General features: G+C 45.2%; 1 protein-coding gene across 1 annotated transcript; it reads left to right on the plus strand.

Annotated features, from left to right (window-relative positions):
• Positions 1–1,448: 1,448 nt before the first annotated feature.
• Positions 1,449–25,957, plus strand: LOC126458497 (tribbles homolog 2). The gene is made up of 5 exons (XM_050095590.1): positions 1,449–1,636; positions 1,913–2,590; positions 5,164–5,453; positions 24,135–24,326; positions 24,448–25,957. Exons 2-5 carry the CDS (start codon positions 2,237–2,239, stop codon positions 24,686–24,688), a joined length of 1,077 nt encoding a protein of 358 aa, XP_049951547.1. The 5' UTR covers positions 1,449–1,636; positions 1,913–2,236; the 3' UTR covers positions 24,689–25,957.
• The last annotated feature ends 736 nt before the right edge of the window (positions 25,958–26,693 follow it).

Raw genomic sequence — 26,693 nt, forward strand, 5'->3', positions numbered from 1 at the left:
TACGGAACATTTTTTCAGGTGCCCGCAATTCAGATCCATCCATGCAGCCACAAAAAATTTTATTTTACCATGTGCATGACACTTCCATGAATTAAAACATTGTTTATCTGCAATCAAAACTATTTATAATGTTGGTTTGGCTGTCGATCTAAAAACTGTTATTTTAACAATGCATGGAAGTTTTTTTTTTTAGTTCCAACCTTTTTGTATGTTTACTGTTCACATCCGTTAAGTGTCGTGTAGATGCACATTTCTCACTATTCTAGCCTTTGGCCTAATTTGATTTTCACTTGATGCTCTGGGCATTTTCTCCTGTGACATACCACTAAATTTAGCAAAAAAATTGACAATAACCGCGGAGAAAATTGCTAATTAATAGTTGTAGAACTGATTTCTTCTTGTCTGCCTAGACTGCTAGATTAAAGCAATCTAGACAGCGATTACTTTAATCTAGCAATCTAGGCGGACAAGAAAATATTTGTTTTACACAACTAAGTATTGCACAATTATAGCACATAAATATTTTAATTCAATAAAACGTATAGCGGAAGGTAAAATACGCATTCTAGTAGCTGAACAGTCATTTCTGAAATATCTTAAAAGTACTGTACAGTAACCACGGTCATACTGACCAGACGAAGAATTACATGAAATACTATGAGTGTTGTGTAACTGTTCTGAAAAAGTTTTGTTTTGCAACTTTAGAACGTTATGTTTACTTTTAGAGCAGCAAGAAGAATTAAGGGTGCCTAATCAGTACGAACTTGATAAAAACTTTGTTCAAGTTCTTATTTCATTTCATTGGATTCTTCAAAGAGAACGGCAGTATTATGTGAACAAGGTGTAGCAAAACATCCAAGGAATTTCGCGGACAAATATCTTACTAGCGAGCAACAGGAACGGACAGAGATTAAATGAGGGGAATTACAACGGTCTAAACATCAAAATGATATCACTTTTATTTTTTTTTTTAAATTGCTTCAGTAAGCCCATCGTTTATAAAAAGCAAGAGATTAGTTGCTGACTGTCCCAGATTTTCAAAAGAATTCGATTCCTTCCGTTACGTTCAATTGCACATTTGCAAGAGACTTTTCCAAAATCACCGAAAAAGTTGTCGGCTGTATCCTCCAGTTGGAGATACGTCGCTTTGATAGCATAAGTCGAACGAAATACTCATTGAAGTTTCATAATAGCGTCTGCATTTCCCGTTTAGGTGGAGAACTCAAGATCGCGGAAGCATAAAATAGTTCAAGTGAAAACCTAAACTCTTAAGCCAAATTGCAGGCTCTGTATGAAATTTGAGTAGTATCATGAGTAATTTGAGTAGTTTTGTTGCATTAAAGGCTTAGTAAATGCTTTAAAACAAGTGAATTTGTTCGCGCGGAGGGATACACTTCCAGCTGCTCGCGCAGTCGCTGGTACTTGACGCGGCGCAACGTCGAGCGGCTGTTCAGTTGCACAATGGCGTGCGTTAAAGCGTGTTGTACGTGCTGTGAAGTCTGTTTCTGAGCGGGGACCGGCCCAAAAATTGGCCTGTCCAGGTTACGGAGACGTTGTCGCAAGGGCCAGACGAACATCCCTCGTACCGACGGTCAAGTTTTGGAACGATATCCACTCAGGAACAAGCTTTACTACGGTAAGCTGTTTTATCTGTTCTTTTGTTTCATTCGAAGTTCCGTAAACTTGTTTCAGATTATTTACTTGCAGTATTCATTGCATTAACACATTCTATGTAAGGCTATATTGTATTATATTTCACCTTATTTTGCAATTAGTAAGTTACTTTGATATTACACCATATTGAGACAACCATACGTTCGATATATATATATATTCGTAGAGATGTACAAGTAACAGTCATTGAGTTGGAGGTAGCCGCCGAATGCTAACGAATTTAACACTTCTGTTTCAGGAAAAGAATCGGACCTGTCGTTCCAAAAGGGCGCTGATCCGTCATTTCGATGACGGCGAAGTCATCGAGTTTGTATTAAAATCTGGATATTATATATCCGTGAATAATTACTACAGAAACCGAAGGTTTCCGTGAGGGTGGAATCGGATAACATCGTTTTGTGTTATGTGCTTTACAATTTACGGCCCTGAAGTTGTAAAGTCTTCCAGTGACAGTGTTTACGTGCGTATTTAGTGATCCGCGTGTGCGGAACCGTTAATTAGGTGTTTATATAGTACAAACTGCAATATCTTGTGTTCGTGTGTAATTGCCAAGGAGATCCAAATGCAAGTGGAAAATACTCCCACCTTTAACCTGCCTATTTCAAGGCTGAAAGATCAGGAAGAGGCTGCTCCGCAAGACCAGCAGCAGCAACAGCAACAACAGTTGCAGCAACAGAATGCCGTCAGTGACGCGGACTGTGATTTGCTCAAGCCTGATGCACAGGCGCCTCCGCCGGTGGCCCAGGGTGGCTTGTGCCCGAACCTCCCCGTTGTTCCTCCACCTGTGTCACCATCTTCGAGACAGTTCCCACCAGTTTCTCTCGTCGCCGATAAGTACCTGATGCTGGAGCAAGTTGAAGGCAGCACGCTATGTCGGTGTATTAACGTCCATACGCAAGAGGAACTCGTGTGTAAGGTAAGAATTGATTTGTGTATACCATCATGTCAAATTTATTGTCTCATGTGTTTCGGATTCACTATGAATAGAAACTGCTTCTGCTGCCCCAAATTGACTTGCTTTTGTTGACACTGGCGTGTATAAGTTTATTTGTGTTTTTTATTTATTATTTAAAAGCGGTAACGGAAACATGCTTAACTTGCATATGCCCGTCTTTGTTTTATGGGCTTTTGACACAACGAAGTGTCATCGGCGAAAACAAATTTTTTAGTAGTATAAAAATTTGCGTGTAGTTGTATATACAATCTCTGGAAGGTTAGTGGACGCGATATCTTTTTTGACGTTAGCGTTAATGCCAAACTTAGATGGTTGTAGAAGAAATCCGTTGGTTGCAATAGGCTAAAGGCATACATCGCGTTCGTTGCCTTCTCCATGGTTGCTTTAAGTCATTGCTTGAATGCCGGAATATTTACAAAACAATTTTACCATCTGATGTTCCGTCATGTGTGTACGTTATTTTGTTTGACTTTTGAACGTCAGAGAGCAAACGAGCGTTAACGTGTCCCTTTTGGAGCGTCAAACCGTTTGAAATAAAATATTGGATAGCAACCAACGTGAACATAATTAATCAGAAGACTTCTTTTAATTGGCAAATAGACGACGCTGCATTTACTTCCCTTATCTGTCTTGTAACAGATTTCCGTTGTGTATGTGTTTAAAAGTCGTAACAGCCGTCTCGATATAACTCACTAAAATGACTGCAAAGTCCGTCTAACACTTCGTCCACAGTCGATCTATTTCTTACGTCTACAGGCGATCTTTTCCATGCTTACATCGGCTTCCTTAAAACTTTTATCTTGAATTTCTTGCAGAACCAATACAGTTCACTAGGTCCTAAAGTTACTTTTCTGTATCATGTAGAAAATAATCAAAAATGCAAAATGCAGGAACTAACATCAGCGGTGTACTTGTACATGCATTTCTAACATTTAGTTGAAAAGTGGTGTTCAGTAGCTGCGCCTGCAACATAGACGCTCCGGAAGACAGTCGAATGAGCGGTAATCGCTCTCAGCCGTCGGCGCTGACCTTGGCCTGATGTTCCGGCCTGCCGCTGCACTTGGCTGGCGCTAGCAGCGCTGCGGCTGTGCTTGCGTAAACTGGAGACCTTGTGCAACTCGGGCCAACAGGCGTTTTAATCTTGCTCCATCCTGTACAACATTGTTCCACGGAAAAGGGAAATTTCATCCCTTGTCACTTGAACAGATTGATACTAGAGATTGAAGAACACCTTGCTCATCTGTGTCGTGCCTATACATTTTTCCCCAACAGGCCCAATGGAGATGAAATTGATTGAGTGGCCATTTCCTGCTCTATTTGCCCATGCGAAGCGAGATAGTTGTTATCGGTTCCAATATAGTCGCGATTGGGGTGAACGGTGAAGTGTTTTAATTCATTCTGAACGGTAGTTAATGCGCTGTATTTAAATGTCGCCATAGTGCACCCAATTTGCAACTAGGTCAGCGGGTTGGCCTCGCCGCCCCGTATTCGTCACCGTCGGGAAAAAGTGGGGCGCAAATTGCTCGTAACACTCTGACCACTTCTCATATCTCTTGTCACGTACTACAGGGATAAAGACTGGAAGTGCATTAGCCATTGATGAGGAATGCGGAAAGCACAAATTAAACTTTGTCACGGAGTAATAATAGTGATTTATTTAAACACAAGTTGCCCAATATGGTGCCACAGTGTTTCGACCAACACGAGATTTTTGTTCTGAAAATTTCAGCGTAATGTTCTTAATATGCAGAAGTTGTCAACAGTTTCCAGAATGAGATTTTCACTCTGCAACGGAGTGTGCGCTGATATCAAACTTCCTGGCAGATTAAAACTGCCCGCGAAAGGCAAAGGTCCCGAGTTTGAGTCTCGGTCGGGCACACAGTTTTAATCTGCCAGTAAGTTTTGTCAACAGTTGTCTGTTAGTATATATTTACTAGTATTGAAGTATTAGTTGTTGCCTGGTGATACTTTTTCTCCCGGGTTTGAGCACGACCAGCTGCACAGAGGTTGTGGTGGCTGACGAAATGTCAAAGCTGTGGTGCAGTACATAGCTGTGAGCTTACGTGAAGGGGCAGCTGAATAGCAATTAGTTTTCACTCTTGTGTGTTGCCCAGAATTGCTTCTTTGTCATGGATTTCTAACGATATTGTTGCTGTAGGTGGGTTAACCCTTTATGATAAATAGCATTAGTATGATATGAACTGAAATAGAAACCTGAAAAATTAACTTGAATTTAATCATGTTGTACGGCATATATTGAGATCTGCGAGTATGTTGTACATTTATGAAATAATTTTCACTGTTTGTCACGTTTTGCAAATAATTATAGAGAGGGATGTTACGAAATCTGTAGACGACGGTGATGGCACCTCTGCGACTGAACTATTTTACGATCTGCAAATTATGCTGCAAACTCTTTGACATTTGTTACGTGTTCGAAGCACGTACATAGACGTCATGGCATCACGGGAAATATTTGCGCGTTAGGAAATGGGCCGCAAATTGCGTGGCCTAAGCCTGTGTTGGTGGTACAGGTGGTGGGACGAGAGGCGGGCGGCCTGCTGGCAGCGCACCATCGACTGGACGAGCACCCGCACGTGAACCGCACGCGGGAGGTCGTGCTGGGCCCCAGCTTCCTGTACCTGGTGTTCCCGAAGGCGCACGGGGACCTGCACTCGTACGTGCGCACGCGCAAGCGCCTCCGCGAACACGAGGCGCGACAGCTGTTCCTGCAGATCGCCGAGACGGTGCGCGCCTGTCACGAGGAGGGCATCGTGCTACGAGATCTCAAGCTGCGCAAATTCGTCTTCGCTGACGCCGCCAGGTTGGTACCAGTGCCGCTTTACCGCAGCGTTTCATTCGTCTGGTTCGTTACGTGGCTCTAACCAGAACTGCCTGCAGATGGCTCTGCTGTCTGGCCACGATTGCGACTGTGCAGTGCAGCCAACTGATGGTGGGCTGTTGCCAACTCGTGGCGTGCGGCGACAGAAGCTCTATGTAAAATTGAACATTCAGGTCTTTTTATTTTGTGGCCGTGAACTTCAATAGTTGATGAAAATACAAAACGATGTAGATATACCAATGTTTTTGTGTAATATAGTGTAATAGTGCCACTTATGTTTGCATAGAATTTATAGCAAAAGCACTGTGGGCTGCCAACACACACAATCAGAAAAACGCATCTCGTGCATAATAATGAACTGGACGTGCGTAAATGGAAGAATATATATTTTTATTAGTCGCAAGGTGCGGCGCACACAATAGATTTTGCTTTAGAGCCTGTAATAATTTGTGCCTATTTTACGTACCTTGCCTTTAGTTGCACAGCAGTTCAGTAACATGAGTTTATCTATACAATGTGTTGTAACGCCTGAGTCACGTTGTTATAGCCATTATCCGCCATTAACAGCAAAAGTAGAGAGTAGAAGGAATTCTGTCAGCGGTTGCCGTGAGGTATGGTGGAAACAAGAGGTGTGTCAATTGTGTCATGCTATGCAGCCAATGAGCGAGCTGCAGACGGAGGACGTGTTTCAAAGTGATTCATTCGGAAGAGTGTGAAAAGCTGTTGTAAACGTTGATTATAAATTTAATTACTCTTTGTTTGAGCCGCAGTTGTTTAAACTGTGCAAGTAACTGCAAACCGAAGACAGCGTCGCATTCTATGACATTCGAAAAAAGTGAAATACTTCTCTGCTGTGTTGTAATACATCGCACGTGCGCCTCTACCTATCTTCTTCCATGGTTGAATTAAAAAAACATTGATCGACTTATTCAAAAGTATCAGTTTTTGTTGCACTTCCAGATAATTCCATCCATGCAAACCTTCGAATCTTTAGTCATTTCACCACCACATTTGATAAATTTTCGTGTCTCTGCTATTAATCCATGAGACATGCACCAACGGATGGCATCGCTTTGCAGACTGCTACTTGCCGTGATCTAGACGTTAGATGCAGTTTTCTAGCAGACTTAGACAAACTTTTTTTCCGGGCCTTGAAAATAAAGTTCTAGCGACAACCTTCTAGCATAAGGGCTGGTAAATTATATAAACAGATTAGCTGTTTAATCACTACTTTGATACAAGGAGGGCGTTTATACAGCTTGTACTGCATTAAATTTTCATTTGAGGGGAAAGTACTGCCACAAAGAAAGATGTCTATTCCGATTATTGCTCATCTGTCGGATCAGTGTGACGCGAAAATTGTGTATAAGTAACATTGATCCCATGACTTACGTAAAAATAACGTGATACTATGAGCGACAGCCCGAAAAGGGAATATTCTGCACGTTCATGCCATCTCCAATAACTAATTTAGGATAACGGGCACCTACTCGTTTTTTCATGAACGTACTTGCAGTCAAAACGGGCCTGTTAAAAGTAGCTTTTACATGTGAAGAGTGATTATGGGTGCCCGATGAATAAGAAAACAGTCGTCTGCATAACAATTACTTTGGTACGTAAGTGTCGGTGACACGTAAATGTTCCGCAAGTGATTCAGCATTTCGTGCGATGCAAGCCTGTAGGCGGACAGCAATTTCGGTGATTGTTCAAGGTAGATGACTGATGAATGAATGCATGTACGGTAAAGACACACAGAGGAAAGATGATGAAACGTCATGCCGGCTCAGATGTTTTGGGAAGTCACAACTGTACACAGTGCAGCTGTTAGGAATTTAACCTATTGGCGCGAGATGCTGGTGATACAAAGTCTTGTACGTGGCTACACGTCAGCTGTCTCTGCAAATGCGGCCTGTACGAATGACAAAACTTACATCTTCCAAGGAACTGGAAAGTGTTAGTGGTGGTCTCTGTACTTATTAAAGGGCTTTCGCTAAGGCCGGTATTACAATATCAAATTTCTTTGTCAAAGATGTGATCAAATATTCCGTCAAATATATTTGACAAAGATCTTGGACGTAGCGCTAGAGGGGGTATTACACTGTCATCATATGTTTCGTCAAAGCAGTTGCATGTACCACAATTGCACTGTGTGCACATGCGGAAGAGAAGCGGGAGAAAAAAAGGAAACACACCTGGGTGAAGCCGTGGGTTTTAAGACACTATAAAAGCATTCAACAAAACTTGTTACGTGAGCTTAGTGGAGGACGTCAAGTCGTACATCAATTCCTTCAGAATGGATGAGCATGTGCTCAATGAAGTGTATCCTCATATCACAAAGCACAATATTCACTTAAGAACTGCTACATCTGCAGAAGACAGGCTCACTGTAACACTCTGATTCCTTGCTACAGGAGAGGGTTAGGTTAAGTTAGGTCAGGTCAGGTCTCCAACCTTCTTAATCTATTTTTGTATTCAGCGTGCCTCACGTTGTAAAGCGCCTCATCAGCTTCATACATCTCTATTAATTTTGTAGTTGTCGGCTCACACCAATTGTATTTACCAGCAATGTTTATAAAAAACACTGCAGACGACAGAATGCAGCGATGCTAGCGGTCCGTGTGGTAACATGTCACATTGCAGTGAAAAGAAGACGAGCGACTTTTTTTGATCAAATATTAGACGACATTTGACAAAGATCCCTATTACACCATCAAATATCTTTGACAAAGAAATTTGATAGTGTAATACCGGCCTAAGCTGTTTCCAAAGTGTGTGTGTGTGTGTGTGTGTGTGTGTGTGTGTGTGTGTGTGTGTGTGTGAGAGAGAGAGAGAGGGGGGGGGGGGGGGTGCAGCTGGTGGCGGCGCCACGTGCGAGGCTTGCGTTCTCTTTGTGCTCTGCCGTGTTGCAACTGCAGTGGGCTGGGCTGCCCAAGGTCCGTGACGAAACGCCGGCCCACCTGCCTGCTTAGGAAATGAAACGGGCGGCGCCGAAAGTAGGTGACCTCGGACACCACGCCCCCAACGGACGCGGCCGGTCGTATCCTTGACCCTCGGGCGGGTCTCCTCTCCTTTGTAGAGAGCTGTCTTCAATCGACCAGTTTAAACACAAGAGCTGTTTATTAACAATAGTCTTCTTGGGTGAAATAGCCTCTTTGGAACCAACTGATAATGGGAGATCAGCAGATTACCGTAGGATCTGAAACACGGTGTAAGTTGCCACTTACGCACAAGCAGCTTTTTGCCCGTTTTGGAAGATCAGTGTCTGGGAAAGGAAATGGGAGTTTGAAAACACTCTAGGGTACTGTCTGAATGACATAAATTTTGTTCCCGTTACGAGAAAGTCTCGTTGGGTCAGTGGTAAATTGCCACACGACAGATTACCAGGCCCTTGGTTAGAATCCTGGTCAGTTCTAGGATTTTTATCTGTCATTTTTCAGTTGTTCCACATCAGACAGTATTTGTGATGGGAAAATGCTGAGTTGCTCCTATTTTTGGGTGTCCACTTTAAGCTGTATGTCCCTCTATAAATGATGGGTAAAGCAGTTCAAAGGCAACAGCACAGCCCCTCAAGCAGTACCATGTTTAGGGAAGCACTCCAGCCTTAGAGTTGATGGGAGCTTTACTTAACAGCAAAGATGCCGAATTATATAGTCGTGTAGATGGCGGCGTTTCGGAGTCCCGCGTGAATGAAGTAATAGTAGTCTGCGAAAGATTCAGGCAACGGCCACGAGGCAGCGAGTTGACGGTCTGTAGATGATGTAAGGATTTGTATCAGGAAATATGGCTTAGAGGCATTCTGTATTTCCTTCCTGAAGATGTGGCGGCACCGAGGAAACATAGTCTATCAGGTTTTTGAATCACGCGATCAAGCAAACAACCTCGAAGCCGCTGAAGCGGCGTAGTAACGAATGACCTCGTGGTAGACCAGGTCTCGGCCGTCGGAGGTGTGCAAACCGCTGCCGTGCCGCAAGAAGTCGCCAATTACAGCTGACCTCAGTGTTCCATTTCCGTACGTCGTGCATCTGAGCTGTGGCCAAACCAGTTGGCACCTTGTGAACTTACAGTATTCTGGCATGCCATTTTTATGCTTTTTCCATGTTGCTAGTTTTTAGTAGTCTATATTATCGACATGGTGTGTGCTATGTTCGCGTATGCCAGCAGTGTATAATGACGTACAGTCGCTGTACGTGGGTACTGTTGCTGCCGGCGCCATCGTTTCAGCGCAGAGCCGTGTAAAATGACTGACATTAGGTGGGGAGGTGGTAGGGGTAAACCTGACCTTCACCTGCGCGATGGCTGACGCAAGCGGTTTCAGCTTGCGCACTCGCCGCACTTGTTCCGGCAGTGGCGTCGCCGACGGCGTAATCGGCATCGAGAACACACGGCGATTAGCGTGTCCTAAAATAGCACTGCATTTATCATACTCTTCTCCTTTTAAAATAATTATCTGGCTAATCCTAAGTATATTACACGGCAATGTTGCTACCTTGTGGTGGTATTTTACTGGCTGCCTGAATCCCCAATGTATGTGGAGTGTACAATATTTGTACTGTCGATCAGTACTAAAGTTAAAATATTTCATGTACCCTTGCGAGAATAATGGATCATATGAAAATGACAGATTAGTCGAAACTGGCCAGTAGTGACTTGTAGTTTTATTGAATGAAAAACAGCCCTCCAGGAAAACTCATTTTAGTTGGTGAACTTATCTTGACTGTTGACCTGTACATAAATACAAATGCTAACACGAAAATTTATACAACTGCCACTCGTTTCAAGTAGTCAAACATGACAAGAGCTAACTCTGTCCTGACAGGGGACGGTTGTAATGGGAACTGATCGGTAAATCAGCTTATCCGAGCACACAATAAAAGGGAAAGGGTTGAAACCAAGGTACAGACAGGTTTGTCTGTTGTGAATTTAAAATCTTAAATGCAGCAGCTAAGTTGGAGTCGTGACTTTACAATCTGTTTGTCTATGGCTTTAGTTACTGTCGACAGATGGTTTTGAATAGAGTTGGTGCCCAGTGAACCATTGTCAACCGGGACACAATCGTACGACGTGGGTTATTGACGCTGCCTCGAATTGTCTGTACTGTTTACGATACTTCTCTAGGTTAAACTTTTTTTTTAAACCAGGACGTGATCATACCATCGGCTGTCAATGACACATGCGTTGTCACTAATGGAATGTGACAGCTCGCTCACTTTTACTCGAGTCCTGAGCGGAGGATGCCGGGGAGTGGAAGCTAGCAGATTGGCTGGTGAGGCAAGCCCTGCCTCCTTCCATAGCTGCCAGCTTACAGCATGCAAAAGGAATGAACGTCTAATAAAACGTCGCAGAAGTGACACGAAAGTTGATGGCGAGTTGTTACTTGGACCAGGTACAGTCTCTTCTCTCGCTTCGTTAAATAATATTGACAATCACTACGCACAAGACCGCACCGGTTCAACACTATATTCACGACGGCTGCTTGTTACTGCGCACAATACCGTTACGTAGCTAATGTTGGCAGCGACAGTAAACATTCGACATCGACAAACTTCCCCCGTTCAGAGCGGCCAAGTAAAGGGAGCGCAATCAGTACAGGAAGTGCAAGAATCGAAGGGGGTCGTTCGGTCATCTGAAACATCTCCCCCATTTGACTGCGTGGACGACAAGTCGCATCGTCGTCGGCTAATTACCCTCACTTGTTCAAGAAACTATACCCGGGCTGTTTGAAGATGTTCCCCTGAACATACGGCTACACTTGTCGTTCCAGCATAATGGGGCGCTCACACAAGTCGTGCTGTGCACGGATATTTAAATGAATTCTTGGACGGCCGGGTATTTGGCGGAGGTGCTCGTAGGACATGGCCCCCGCGATCATCAGACCTCACGCCACTGGACTTTTTCCTGTGGGTGCTCCCTGGCGCCAGAGGTTGGAGAGGCAGAGACGCGATGCTGGGTCACTGTCACTTCCGGCGCAAGCCGTGGGGAAGAAAGTACCGTGCCCGGTCGTCGGCCTTGAATAGAGTGGCGGGGCGCCGCGTTGTCGGCTCCGGAGAAAGCGGAAGGCGGCGGCGACTGGCGCGCCTCCAGTGGCCACTGTCGCAACCCGGCGCGCCGGTCGTCGGCCCTCGCAGCCCTTCTCGTGCTGCTCCCAGCTGCGCAGCACGGCAGGTGCAGCTGCTGACGTGGGCGACTTCAGTGGGGGTTGCCGGCTGTGCGTAAGACGCAGTGAGAACCCGATGGCCGCGTCATTGGCGTCGGACTGCGTGCCACTGTAAACCACATGTAATATTTGAGGAAATAATCAAGTAATGGTTGTGAACCCACAGCGTACTTTCTGGTGGTACTGCAGTCTAGGTATACTTGGAAAACTTTCTTAGAGCACCACAATTAATTTTTTACTACTGTGTGAAGACGGTCGCTGTCATTGCAAAATTTTTGCAGTCTGCTCGTTTCGCTTCACGGCTGCAGCCGCTTCAGTAACTTTTGTTATGTCAGTGCACATCCCACACAAGAGACGTTAAATGACAAGGACACCGGAAAACTGTAGGTTCTGTGCTCTTCATTCATCGGCCCGTTTTGTCCACTAGCTTTCAAATCCATGCAGTTCGCGGTGTATTTCTAATTTTACATGTGTACGTACTGAAGCCGTAATACTACCATTCGGATTTCCCATGCGATCTTTACCTCTATTATACGGAGGCTATTTGGAAAGTAACGTCCGATCGGTAGCGAAATGGAAACCACAGTGAACATATTTTATATGCAGCAGTTTGCTGCACCTTCCAGCTACTTCTCTACATAGTCGCCACGCCGACTTAGACATCTGTCATGGCGTTGTACCAGCTTTCCAATATCCTCGTCATACAGGTGGCCGCCTGTGTTTTCTGCCACTTCTCTACGCTGGGCTGCGGCTCGTTGTCTGTGCCAAAGTGTTATCTTCATCGCCAGCGGTTTATGTGAGCAGAGATGAACATCAGAGGGTGTCAAGTCTGGGTTGTATGGTGGGTGATCAAAAGAAACACTTCCCATCGAAAACGCTGCAGGCGAGTATTCATTGCCCCTGCAGTGTGCGGCCGAGAATTGTTCTGAAGACGGAAGTGCGTAACAAACAATGGCTCTGAGCACTATAAATGGAAATGTCGTGTGGCTAGGGCCTCCCGTCGGTAGACCGTTCGCCTGGTGCAGGTCTTTCGATTTGACGCCACTTCGGCGACCTGCGCGTCGATGGGGATGAAATGATAATGATTAGGACAACACAACACCCAGTCCCTGAGCGGAGAAAATTTCCGACCCAGCCGGGAATCGAACCCGGACCCTTAGGATTGACAGTCTGTCACGCTGACCATTCAGCTACCGGGGCGGACTCTGAGCACTATGGGACGGCCATCCTGATTTAGGTTTTCCGTGATTTCCCTAAATCACTCCAGGCAAATGCCGGGATGGTTTCTTTGAAAGGGCATGGCCGACTTCCTTCCCCATCCGATGAGACCGATGACCTCGCGGTTTGCTCTCTTCCCCCAAGCAACCCCCCCCCCCCCCCCCCCACACACTATGGGACTTAACTTCTGAGGCCATCAGTCCCCTAGAACTTAGAACTACTTACACCTAACTAACCTAAGGACACCACACACATCCATGCCCGAGACAGGATTCGAACCTGCGACCGTAGCGGTCGCGCGGTTCCAGACTGAAGCGCCTAGAACCGCTCGGCCACTCAGGCCGGCGATATGCGTAACAATTACGTTTTGTGGGAATGAGTGAAATCGAACGAAATTCCTCCCCCCCCCCCCCCCCCCTTATAGTTGACGGGAGACATTATCCTGGGCATCTTTACGTGCTCATTGTGTGCACAAAACTCAAAAGAGCGACGTGATGTGATCGACAGGCATACTAGAAACACTGCCGAACACATCCGTGCAAAGCTCGTATCGGACCGAACTTTCCGAATAGCCCTCGTACAGTTTTTTGTGTTGGCCGTATGAGTCAGAGCATGCTCTCAGCTTCAGCTGCCGCTCTGCGGGGTGGATCATCCCATCCAGCACCCTGTGTGCGTCATGGCTGATGACGCAGCGTGCCAATTGCACACGCCTGCGACACGTCACCTTCCTACATAACACCCCCCCCCCCTCCCACGCTTTGTGTTAGTCTTACAAAAGATTCGTCCTTCATTCTGCCGGCCCGTCATCTGACTCTTCTTCAGCACAATGATTCAGAGACGTACATTTTTTTTTTTTTTTTTTTTTTTTTCTGGCCCCGCTACTGGCAATGTCTCTGGCGTGCTGTAGACGAAGTTTTGGTTTAGTATTTTTTTAAATCTAATATTGCTCGATGTTGTTAGCCAAATAAAAATTACGCGATAGTTGACACTTCACGCGTTGTAGCTAGATTTCTCCAATCAGAACGCTCAACGTCAAAGTCGAACTGTTCGCCGTTGCCATAAGTAGTTCACTAGAAGTTTCTCGTTCGACTGTCCTTCATGATTTGTTTGGATCCCGACTCATCGATGTGAGCCCTCTACTTCGTATTTCATCACACGCACGCGATCGCGCGCGTGCGATGCTAACGAAATACACAAGTTTCACACACGGCGCTAACCACACACTATTGCTTCCTTCCGTAGAAGACGCCATTTAGCGTCTTTTATAGTTATTGATATCACAGAGCTCGACTTGCTGTAGGCTTCTCGCGACATTGCGCGAAGCCGTATTTTTTAAGACTGTCAATCGTTCCGATTGGGACCCCAGAGATTGATAAATACAAGAGCATTTTGCAGTGTAACGGCATAGCGTAGTGGTCACAGTGTAAGCCTCCCGTGGAAAAGGTCTAAGGCTCGAGTCACGGCAATGGCAGCGAAATTTATTATTTTTCTCAATCTAATCAAGACTTCATCATTTTTATTCAATTAATTGATTGAAACTATTTTTTAGTTTCTAATACTTCGCTGCGTCATTTTCATCATAGTATTGGCTTTTTATTTGCTCTTTTTTTTCTAACTATCTTTGTTTTTTCGTTTGGAATCCCTAAAATATGCAACCAACGAATTGTCAACCAGGACGTTAACCAATGTGAGGATGGATTCAGGTAACCAGTGACAGCGAGAAATTAGTTTGCTTGAGAAATTAGTTTGCTTTTACTGCTGAAATTGAAATTTTGCTGCGGACGATGTTTGTGCAGACAGACGTATGAAATTTTCCTGTCTTGAATTTACTCGTCGAAGTTAGCTTTAAAAGCCGTGAACAAAGCGATGGTGATTTTAGTCCTGCCACAGACTGTTGATCGCCGTTTTCTCGGACACATTGCGCAGCGCGAGGTTGTGGTTAGGTTAAGACACGAGTTTAAATTCGGGGCTACAAAACGTGTCGGCAGAGCATTTTCCGTTTCCCGTCATAGCCTCCCGGCGGCCGCTTCCAATATTGGTCAGCATCAAACATTAACAGCATTTCTGTAGTGACCCGCCGTGTTAATGTGTCGCCTATGACCAAGTGGTAGCCGGCAGCAGATGTAGCAACACTGTAGTGACAAGTGACAGACTTCTGCGACAAGTAATTTTAATCGGGCTGTAGGTGTATACGTACCTGGGTATAAATGTGTTCTTGGTAAACAGCTGTGGAGAAAGGCGGTAGGTGAACTGTTTGAAGTGGCGGAAAATGGGGAAGGCCATATAATTGATGAAAACTAGCCGTTGTTTTGCTCGAGGGATGTTGTGTTACCGATACTGCCTGCAATGAGGGGACATGTTGGTGATTGCTGTGAGAGAAGGGAGAGGTGCTGGGACGGCGCGGCAGCCCGGCGCCCCGCCGGAGCCCTTGACTTTGCGGGCGTGGCGGCTGTCGTCAGAGCCAGGAATAGCCGGCAGCTACCGCCACAGCCGCATTCCCCATAAGGCGCCGGCCTTGGCCGCCGCTGGCGACGCAAATACCCCCGGTGAATGGCCGGCGCCCCATCCCTGCCGTTATGATGTCCAGCCTCAGAAATAGAGGCCCACACACCGGAGCTTCCGCTTGCCACCACCTACTTCCCTCTCGGTCGCTGCGAGAACCCAGGACACGTGCCGTCCAAAAATCAGCATTTGCTACACCGACAGGCGAAGTAACTTGCTAGTTTGACGCAAAGCAACATCTCGAGATTTTCGGCGGTAAACAACCGGGGGAGGGGGGGGGGGGGGGGGGGGGGGAGGGGGAGGAGGAAGCGACCAGAAATTGGGGTCAAAATCGAAGGCCGTACCCAGGATCTGAACTGGGGGGGGGGGGGGCAGGTCATATTAGTCTCAGGAAACAAGGACTCGAGACAACATACAGCACTTCTTATTAAATAAAACAGTAAACCAGTGAAAAACTGCTTTTAATAAACAATTTTAAATACAAGAATGCACTTGTACAATGCGAGAAAACATGCAGCATTTCTTATTATATAAAACAGTACCCTGCCCCTCGCTGGGTACGCCCATGGTCAAAATACTAAAACACGTCGTAACACTGTGTAGACGCTGCCTGCTCCGTGCTGAGTGGTTAGCGTGGCAGAACACAAAGCAAGGAGTTCGATTCCCGCAGCGATGGAGATTTTCTCCGCTCAGGGACTGAGCACTCTTCACCCTAATCGACACACAATTCGCCAAGTGGCGTCAACTAAAGACTTGCACCACGCTACCGGTCTACCCGACGGGGACCCAAATCGCAACTGTGGACACTAGAAAATCATAATAGGTAGTTTCCCGGGCGTGATTTAGGAGAATGTTACATTTCGGATGCCTCTCCCACAACTTGTTATGCAGTTTCCCAGCCAGAAGAACAGGCATCTACATCCATACTCCGCAAGCCACCTGACGGTGTGTGGCGGAGGGTACCTTGAGTACCTCTATCGGTTCCCCCTTCTATTCCAGTCCCGTATTGTTGGTGGAAAGAAGGATTGTCGGTATGCCTCTGTGTGGACTCTAATCTCTCTGATTTTATCCTCATGGTCTCTTCGCGAGATATACGTAGGAGGGAGCAATATACTGCTTGACTTCTCGGTGAAGGTATGTTCTCGAAACCTCAACAAAAGCTCGTCAACCCTATCTGGTACGGATCCCACACTGCTGAGCAGTATTCAAGCAGTGGGCGAACAAGCGTACTGTAACCTACTTCCTACTGTCGAGGCTGCTACACGTAAAACGGGTTGGCACTTAGCACTTCGTTCCGACGTAAGTAATTAACCATTCCGCCAAAATAATTCCGGGCTGGATCAATTGAAAACTTAGTGGAATCTAAATCAGAAGGAATTAGATTTCGTTTTTGAAAAAATTAAATGCCTAGGCTTGTTTTCTTTCCACAGTTAAAAAATGCTTTCTGGTTTTTGTAACTTCGCCTTCTGCAGAACACAATTGTTTTTAGGGTTCTGTACCTCAGTCTAATGACTTAGTTGTCCGCCTGTCTGTTCCGACGGTTCAAAACACTTTTCACAGGAACGAGTAGAGATACTTCACAGGAACGAGTAGAGATACAAAGTTGAAATTTGTCACATTAAGTTCTACGGTCCCTTGGTGATGTAAAAAAAACTGAAGCTTCTTAGTCAGTGCAGTCAAAATACGACCATTTGTCACATTTTGATACTATTCAAATCGCAAAGCGTGCTTCGTGTTGGTCTAGAATCATGAAATTTGGCAAGAATAGTTTCAGCGTACAAGTAAAAGCAAAAATCCCAAATTGTTAATTTGATAATATATCATACAAAAACGACATTTTTCTCGCGCTTGTTATCAGACTTCAGACTTGACATTAAAATATCCTCGAAAGTCCTGGAATCACTGGGACCGATGTCTTCCTAGTATCAATGTCAATAACAGACAAAAACTGTCAATATCTTAAGTCCTGGAACGGGTGAACTGTCTGTATACATAATTAATTTTGTACGGAACCGTCAGTGCGCAAGTCCAACTCGACCCTGGCCACTTTTTCTCTTCGCTTACCCAAGCGTTTCAGCACCAGTTTCATCCGCTGTGGGGTGTCGCTTTTCCTTAACACGTGACGTATACGTCTCGAATTCACTTCGCAAAAGCTCGTGAAACCTGAGTCTGAACTGTAAGCAGTGTGTTAATCACAGCTCTCAGCCCGTCCCCCTTCGCTGTTCCCATGCTGGCCGCGTGAGTCAGCGCCTCCTGGGCTCTTGGCTGCAGACCACCGCCCTGGGGTGGTTCGAGGGCAGCACCCTGTGCGTCACAGCTGATGACGCAACTGCCAAAGGCTCACGCGTGCGACACGTCACGCAGACCCGCCCCCTCCTATATCGAAAGCGTACTCACTCGTTCTGAACAACACTCTCCAGGACCTGTCGTGTTCTTGAGCCCTTATTCAGCACCGACCAGATTGCTTGGAAATGTTTCATCCTCCACCCTACACTCTACTCCCACATGCAGACAAACTGCTTTCGAAGGAGAGGAAAATCGTTTCTCGCCACATCGGGAATAATCGTAGGTGCCGGAAGTGAGGCATTGAAAGCAGTGGTTCCGTCCTGGAACGTGCCCGACACGTGTGGGGGCCACCCCCATGCGGTAATAACTTTAACTGTGAAAGACGTTGCGTGGACATAAAAAGAAAACTGAGCAATAAAATCGTACAAAGAATGCTGTTCACTGACATCAGCCACATTAAGAATATGCTCATGCGTAAACTGACACTGAAGAATATTTTTGATATTGCCAGTTAGTAATTATTTTTCGTTGACTAGCTGAAAATTTTGCACCGAACGTCTGTAATCAATTTTCATTTACTTTCTCCGCCTAGGTTTAATTAGGAATCTTGTGCATTGTTGGTTGAACGATCGACTGCATTACAAAATGTTTTGTGGTTGCTATTTAACAATTTACATGTTTTTCTCTTGCACTGAATATTTTCAGCACGCCTTCGTCCAGCCGCTCCCGTCATGTAACAAACGCAGCATGTTTCCTATCGTAGTTTAGCTCATTTTTCAAAAGCAACTGAAAATCGGCGGTAATAACAATCCCATGTATATTTGCTGTTTGCACATTCTAACAGTTACTTGGATTTAACTTCCAAAAGAGAGCTATATTCTCTCAATCGTCGTCATAAAGTTATTGGAATCTCTTATGCAGGCTTGTACTTTTTACCAATCGAATTAATGATGGGAATAAGGTGGAGTACCTGTACTGTTGGGCATTGGGAAACTTAAGACTGTTCAGCTCATAGTCTTCGGCTAGAACCCAGCAGTATATCCCATCAACCCAACAGGTTTTCACCCTTCGTGTGGTTGGATATAGCCAACGGCCGCGCCGCAGTGGCAACACCGGTTCCCGTCAGATCATTCAAGTTAAGCGCTGTCGGGCTGGGCTAGCACTTGGATGGGTGACCATCCAGTCTGCCGAGCGCTGGTGGCTAGCGGGGTGCACTCAGCCCTTGTTAGGCAAACTGAGGAGCTACTTGATTGAGAAGTAGAGGCTCCGGTCTCGTAAACTGACATACGGCCGGGAGAGCGGTGCGCTGACCACGTGCCCCTCCATCTCCGCATCCTGTGATGCCTGTGCGCTGAGGATGACAAGGCGGCTGGTCGGTAACGTTGGGCCTTCATGGCCTGTTTCGGGAACAGTAATGTGGTTGGTTATAGGGTGAGATATTAAGTGCGCTACAAGTAGTTTCAGCAGCTGATAGATTATTCAATTTTATTTTATTACACTGAAAATTACGCGAATTAGAGTATGTACTTAATGTTCTCAAGGCAAAGAATTGTAATTTTGTTGCGTGCTCTGTCTTGTAGCCAGCGACTCATTATTTCTATTTCAGCTCACAGAACCCGCCAGGTTAGCCGAGAGCGCTAATGCGTTCCTTCCTGGACTCTGGTAGGCGCGCAGAGGGCTGGTGTGCCGGCCAGCTGGGATGTGTTTTTTAGGCGGTTTTCCACATCCCCTTAGGTGAATACCGGGCTGGTCCTCACACCCCAACTTAGCTACACGACTCGCAGACATCGGAACACGTCTGCACTATTCCATGGATTACGCTAGACGCAGACAGGTGGGGTGCACTAATTCCGTCCCAGGGGGTACAGGGTGGCGGCAGGAAGGGCATCCGGCCACCCCTTACCATTAACCTTCCAAAATCCGTGCCGACCCTGCGAACCGCGGTATAAAGGCACAAGCAAAAGAGACTTCAGCTCACAGAATAAAAAAAAAAATGATTGAAATGGCTCTGAGCGCTATGGGACTTAATATCTGAAGTCATCAGTCCCCTAGACTGAAAACTACTTAAACCTAACTAACCTCAGGACATCACACACATCCATGTCTGAGGCAGGATTCGAACCTGAGACCGTAGCAGCAGCGCGGTTCCGGACTGAAGCGCCTAGAACCTCTCGGCCACAGCGGCCGGCAGCTCACAGGATACCACTTTGATATGTTGGAAGTCGCATCAGCCTCCTCCTGTTTTTCTCGCGAGCCTCTCACAGCTCACATGGGAGAGAGAAATGAGACCTGATCGTGGCACCGCACCCATCTCAAAGCCCTCCACGACGTCGTGCACTGGTTATTTGGAGAGCTGGGGTTGTAGAAGCCACTCTTTCCTGCCCGGAGCCACTAGCACCCTGGATCCGTAGAAAGCGCGACGCGGAACAAAGCAGAACAGGATCTGCGTAGGAAAGTCCGTGACCGTGGTGTGTCTCCGCGACTGGCGGGAGAGAGCGCCGGCGCTTGGGAAATCCTTGAAGTAGGCCTTAACCCAGTTGCGGCCGGGGTGAACGGCCCCCGGCGGGCACCTGCACATTGTCGGCTCTGCTCCTGTTGCTGCATCGTCAGCGGCCGTTGGAGAAACCGGCCGTCTCTTGGGCCTTACGTAAGGCTCTGCCTCTCCTCTCCTCTCCTCTCCTCTCGAAATATGTATCGACCTGGCGAGCTGCTGGTGTGGCAACGCGGAAGACGCGCTGCGCTGTGCCGCAGTCGTGTGGTCGCCGGAGCCAATTACAGCTCTTACGAAACTGCTGTCCACTGCCGCAAAGTTCAGCGCACACAGGCCACCGATAGGTCGCACGCCGATGTCGCGACGGGATCGACTACCTCCTACCGGTCGATTTCGCCCATTACGTTACTCCGTGGCTGTTACGTGCAGTCAGCTTTTTCCCTCCTACCAAGGACCCACTTGCGATCTGGCGCGACCAGAAATAAATACAGGTGATTTAAAAATGACTACAACTTTGGAAGGATCTATAAACTTGAGTTAACTTACAGAGTCTTTAAATGTGCCATTTTGTAGCGAACAACCTGAAGTTTCCAAAGTTGTAAAGCCTTTTTTGACTCACCCTGTATAGCCATATCATAAGCATCGAAAAAAACGCGTAACTGCTAACAAATTTTAAAAAAAGTAGTTTATTTTTAGGTATCAGCACAGTTGCTGAATTATCTTGTCGGATGTAGTGCTAACAAATTTATTTGCATGTTACACGAATATAGAAAATTTTGGCTCTCGCGAAAGAAACTCACTAACCTGTTCTGATAAGGCAGTGGTAAACTGAAAAGGAAATGTCTCTGCGAGCAAAAATACGGAAATGTTCGAACAAGGAATGAACGGATTCAGGTCTTAACAGTGTGGTTTAAAATAGAGAGAAATTAATGAAATTAGCAGAAATGTGTGTTAAGGTTGCTTTCATAAAAAACTGTGCTAGAAATTAAATGGGGGAAATAATGGATTTTTTAACGTTATCCAGAACGCTTCCGCAGCTATTTTGGAAAACGAGGTATCTGGCAATTTCATTTCTCCAAAGTACCACTTGGCGATTCCATATAAATCTTCCACCTACTATACTTCCTGATGATTAACACTTTACTTTTTGTAGTTCTTTGCGAAACTTTCTCTCGGTCTACGCAGAAACTGCATTGTATTGCACAATATACTGCGTGGGTGTCAGTATTAATAAAGCTCTGCAGTCTTCAGTATATTGCACAAACCGTCAATACCAATCTTTCTGTCAGGCGGTCAATATTATTCTGAGCATGTGAGGGCCCTTTAAAGTTGCGTGTTTTTTCGTTGTGTATATACATCTATTCAAGAGTCCAGCATTAGCGTCTTAAAAGAAGTTGTGTAGAGACTGTAACTTGACGCTTCGATGTTAGTGGGCAGGTCTTTCTGTCGAGTATTTAACGCTGAAATCGTCAGATTTTTCACCACTTTTGCAGTTTTCGTATTCACTTCCGTAGATAGTATGGGTAGCGTCTGTTTCGTTAAATCTTGTTAATTTTCTAGTTCAACTTTTGGTTTTTCAAGCGGAGATAATGGCGTCTCAGGATGAAGAAAGACCCTGTGTAAAGGGAACCTGTGGGGGCTGAAAACGTGTTAATCGCATGGAATCGATCCTTCTCGCGCAGTACAAACTGTAATCCAGCAACTTTTTTGGGGCTATAGTATCATTCCAATCGGATGTATTCCAGATGTTGTCATAGTGTATTAATTCTCCTGCATACTCTTGCTGAGAAAGCGTGGGTCCTGGTCAGCATTCATTAAGGTGAATACTAAAAAAAAAAAATCAGCACTGCTCATTGGCTGGCATTCGTGTCTCATCCAGACGTCTCGGACGCTTAGTTTTAATAGGGAACTTCGTTTTGACCTAATCTGTGCCCATTACTAACATCGGAACATAAATTAATTCGTATTGTTAAAAAAAAGTTGAGATTCAAACAGTCATTGGCGCGAATACAGCCTTACCCTGAGCCGCACAGATCGTAGAGTAGCAAGTAAGAAATATCGTTTTGCACTTATCTTTCGCACATCACGAAAAAACCGAAATAAGACGGCTGGGCGGGGCCTGAACCTCGCTGTTCCGGAATAAGAGTGCAGTTTAATAATGTGCCACCTCGCTCGGTGTAGGTGAACAGTAGACGTAAAGTGTGAACACTTTCTATTAGAGTAGGCCGTACTGAAAATGAGACGAAGTCCGTATTGTCCGCCTGTGAGTAGGCCGGCTGGCGCTGGGCGCATCCACTTTCCCCGTGCTTTCTCCGGATGCCGGCCGGGTTCAGTCAACCCGCTGCCCGTCCGGAGAGAGTGGATCCGCCGGCGGGCCATGGGCCGCCCGTGTTTCGCAACCCGTGCCGCATCGGCCAGTCTCCCCCTGATCTAGCGCACTTTTACCGATTTCACCGCCAACGTCCCCAAACTGTACCGTGTGCTAAAAAATGAAAAAAGCCCCACAGATTTAGATGGTACGCCATTTTTGTTTCGCTTGACGTGTTTACTAGGTCGGCCTGTGGCAGTTGTACAAACGCGTCGTCATTGTCGCGACCACTCATTGTTGGATTTGCATTTGCAGCGTCCCAGGTGCTGTTACAAGGGCCGCGCGCGAGAATCTGTTCGCTGTCGCCGGCATATCGGGTCAGTCACTTTGCGTGGCGCAACGTGTGAACTCGTGGAAAGCCGATTCGAAAGGCAGGTGGAGCTGCCTGCGCAATACGGTGCCCGAAAGACGCGTGCTTTACAAAAGAGAATTATTTCGAAACGGCCGAGCGTGAAATACCACTCGGCTTTATTTCGTCTACTTGAGCAACATTCATTGCGTCTCGTCTGTTTCTTGTCTGCGGGGCGTAGCGGCGATGGAGTTTTGACGTAAGCCATTCTTCGCTGCCATAAACTGGCACACATCTGTGCGCTTACGGTTCCAGGGCGCTCATCTGTCGCATTTCGCGAAAAGTATTTGAATACGGTCGAGAGGTATTGCGATGGACCAGTCTCTCCTTGATGAACAGCAGGTAAAAACTAATTTCATTGTCGTATACTGATGTAGTAAACGCCGAAATCCCATTTCGAACTTAAACACATACGCCTCTGTGGGATTGTCAGTGTGACGGTGGATTGGCGTGTGAAGAGGGGAGATGGCTACGGCAGGCAAGCGGAAGGTTTTGCAAGTTCTGACGTCACGTATTTCGAATGGAGAGTTGAGTAACGGCTGCGGCGGCCAGGAAACGAGCTGTTTGCAGTTACGACAGATCGATGAAAGAGCAGGACGTGTCGCCATGTGACGCGCAAAATTTAGGGCTTTTTCACACGTGAATTTACATTTCGCGACCTCTTAATCTCTACAGTGCAGGTAGAACTAGAAAATCGTAATCGTGCACAGCTGAAGTGCCAATTGTTAAAATCGCACTCGACACACAGTATTGTCAAATTTGTAGTCAAGAGTACACTTTCGGGTCGTATTTTTAAACGCGCGCAACCCAATTAAGTTAGGATTTTATGGGGGAGGAGGGAGAAAATTGTTATATTAATCAGTATTTCAAGTGACTTAGCTGTGCGTTTGCAATTGAGTGTTGTGTGAAAATCGTGGCAATGTAAAATTTTGCGTCTAAGTACTTCGATATTTGCGTCAGAATAATTGTCCCGTTCATCAAAGAATATTATTAGTCAGTTAGGCAACCTGCCACTGGGAATTGTGACTTATCTGACAGCTTCTGGGGGCATCAGAAATATAGTTTCCAGTATTTTGTATAATTACTAACTTAATGATTAGATTATGCCAGCATTTTAATTAAGACATAATTTTGCCAAAGGTTTTACACAATGAGTCGAGTATTAAATTTGGAAACGAGTGCATGGCATCTCCTGCTGAACTGATTGGCAAGAAGTAATCACTTTTAAATGTCCTGTGTCACTCCGTCTCCACCATTTTTGTGCATGAATTTAATTCCAGTTTGTTTGTTTGCAGAACGCATCTGAAGCTGGAGACTTTGGAAGACGCTGTTGTTTTGGATGATCCGGATGACGATTTGCTACAGGATAAGCGAGGTTGTCCGGCGTACGTCAGCCCAGAGATTCTACGCAGTCACGCACAGTATTCGGGTCGGGCAGCTGATATGTGGAGTCTCGGTGTAATTCTGTACACTATGCTAGTTGGAAGGTAATCATCATCTTTCAAAAACAAACATCTTTCAAAAACAAACACAAATTAAACTCTTGATAATTTTTCAGCATATATTTCCAGAAGTCACTTGATGCTCACTTGCCTTTCTTTGTTCCAGGTATCCATTCAATGATAGTGAACACGCCAGTCTATTTGCTAAAATAAGCAGGGGCCATTTCGTCATTCCTGATCACCTATCATCTCGGGCAAAGTGCTTAATTAGGAGCCTGCTTCGTCGAGAACCCAGTGAAAGGCTGTCTGCTGAGGATGTGCTGCTACACCCGTGGCTCGCAAATGAAGAACAGTTGGAAAGCTCTTCGCGGCTCGATCAAGTAGTTCCAGTATTCAAAGCAAAGTGAACATCTCTCCAGAGGGACTGCTATAGACTTCTTCAGGAAGCCAAAAAATTTAAAACCGTGAAGGATGTTTGTGGGTCTATTTCCATTTTCAGGTTCCACAGCCATGTATATGAAATTTGACTGGGACCAGGAGCTGCATTTTGTATCCTGCATAGAGCATAAATATCCTAAATGTCATTCTAAAGTGAATTGACCGTAAATTTTTGTGTTATTCACAAAAAGTTATGTTGCGCATTTATTGTTGTAGTTTTGGCTTATATGATAATTGCTGTGGCACAATGTTACCTGTGTCTTGCATCTAGAGTCACACATCATCAGTGACTTCATTGCTCTTCTGGAGCAGGCACAAAGCAGCATCAGTTATGAAATTGTAAAGATTACATGTACCCGTTGAATATTCCTTTATTAGTATGTGTGTGATTTAGCAGTGTTAGCCGTGATTTGTTGTTTCCCAGTAGTGTCGTTGTTGTGCCTGTCCTACTGCTGCGACTACCCCCTCCCTGAGTTCCTGACCCTCACTCGCCCTGCCCCCCCCTAGTGCACCTGTACTCACTGCAGTGTGCTTCCAGTCTGTGTGTGGCAGAGAGAGAGTGAGCTTACGATTGCTGCAAGAGATCTCATTGGCATGTTATGCAAGATGTGCATATTGTAGCAATTAACAAATCTTCCAGAAGGCATTTTTGAAAGTATGAATGTTGTGTGGTACAAAAAGTGTGATATTGCAATACATCACAGTAGCAAAAAGTTAATTTTTATTTTGTTACAGTAAGACTTTTGGACTGATAATGCTAAAATTTAAGTGGCAGTTATAATGCCATTGCCATCTGTGGGAAACCACATCTTCTCTTGTATTCCATCAGAATCACTCAGTTATGTTTTAAAGACTGATTATCAGTACCAGGATGCAAAAAATGACACAACCAAAGATCTAAAAGTATTGGTATGTTAATTGCAATAGCAAAAATTTCTAGTACAAAAACAATGTCTGGTGTAAAAAGAAAAAAAAGAGCCAGTGTCGCTTACACGACCCACTCCAGAGCTGGGTTTTTGGAGTCTGCCACAATTTCCATTGCATCCTGGTCTGAAGAGATATTTCGGTTAAAATTGTGATCTCTTTTTTTTTTGAAGTGGGATAGCCCTCAGGAAGGTGTACTGTCAAATGTCACACTAGAACTGAAATGTACATATATTTTTTTTCCTGTGTAAATAGTTTACGTGAATATGTTAGTTTATGACTAGTAATAGTAATAAATAATTACTTCAAAATAATTGTGGGTTTTCTACTTTCTATATCACATAAGAGAAAACATTATTTATTCCTCTGCAGATCATCTCACAATGACATAGGATTTATTAGTTATGGCAAAGGCGCGCGCACACACACACACACACACACACACACACACACACACACACACACACACACACACACAGAGTCGGCTGTGGTCGTGATGAAGGAACCATCCTGGGATTTGCCTGAAATGATTTGGAAAAAGCTAAGTACTCCTGAATATGAGGTCAGTGTCATAACTGCAAATTGTCACATATCAGTTATGAACCAGCAGGGATAGGTTAAAGAAAGGGTAGAAGTGAATAGATGGCACTGGACCTAAGCAATCCATTTTGTACCCTGAAATTAATAGCATCTTGAAAATGAATGGGGGGAGCTTCATAAATTAATGTCAAATGCATGTCTTTGGGCAGAAAGAATGCTGCATATTTGCTTGCTCATATTACAATTTGCAGTACTTGTTGCACCCCATTATTACAGGAAATTAAGCTTTGCGCTGATGCCTTTTAAGTGACAAAAGGCTGAAATATGCATCTATGTACTGTTAGGGAATTGCAACAAATAAACCTGCTCAATTCTATGTATTTTTAAGTCGTCAACGCGGTGGTAAATATTCATACCAATCAACCCAGGGAAAAGGTTATACATGCTAATTCTAGTTGTTTACAATGATTTATACCACAAGAATATTTTCCAGTGTGGTTCACATATGTA

This window comes from Schistocerca serialis, chromosome 2, assembly GCF_023864345.2.
Source record: "Schistocerca serialis cubense isolate TAMUIC-IGC-003099 chromosome 2, iqSchSeri2.2, whole genome shotgun sequence".
Classification (NCBI taxonomy): domain Eukaryota; kingdom Metazoa; phylum Arthropoda; class Insecta; order Orthoptera; family Acrididae; genus Schistocerca; species Schistocerca serialis.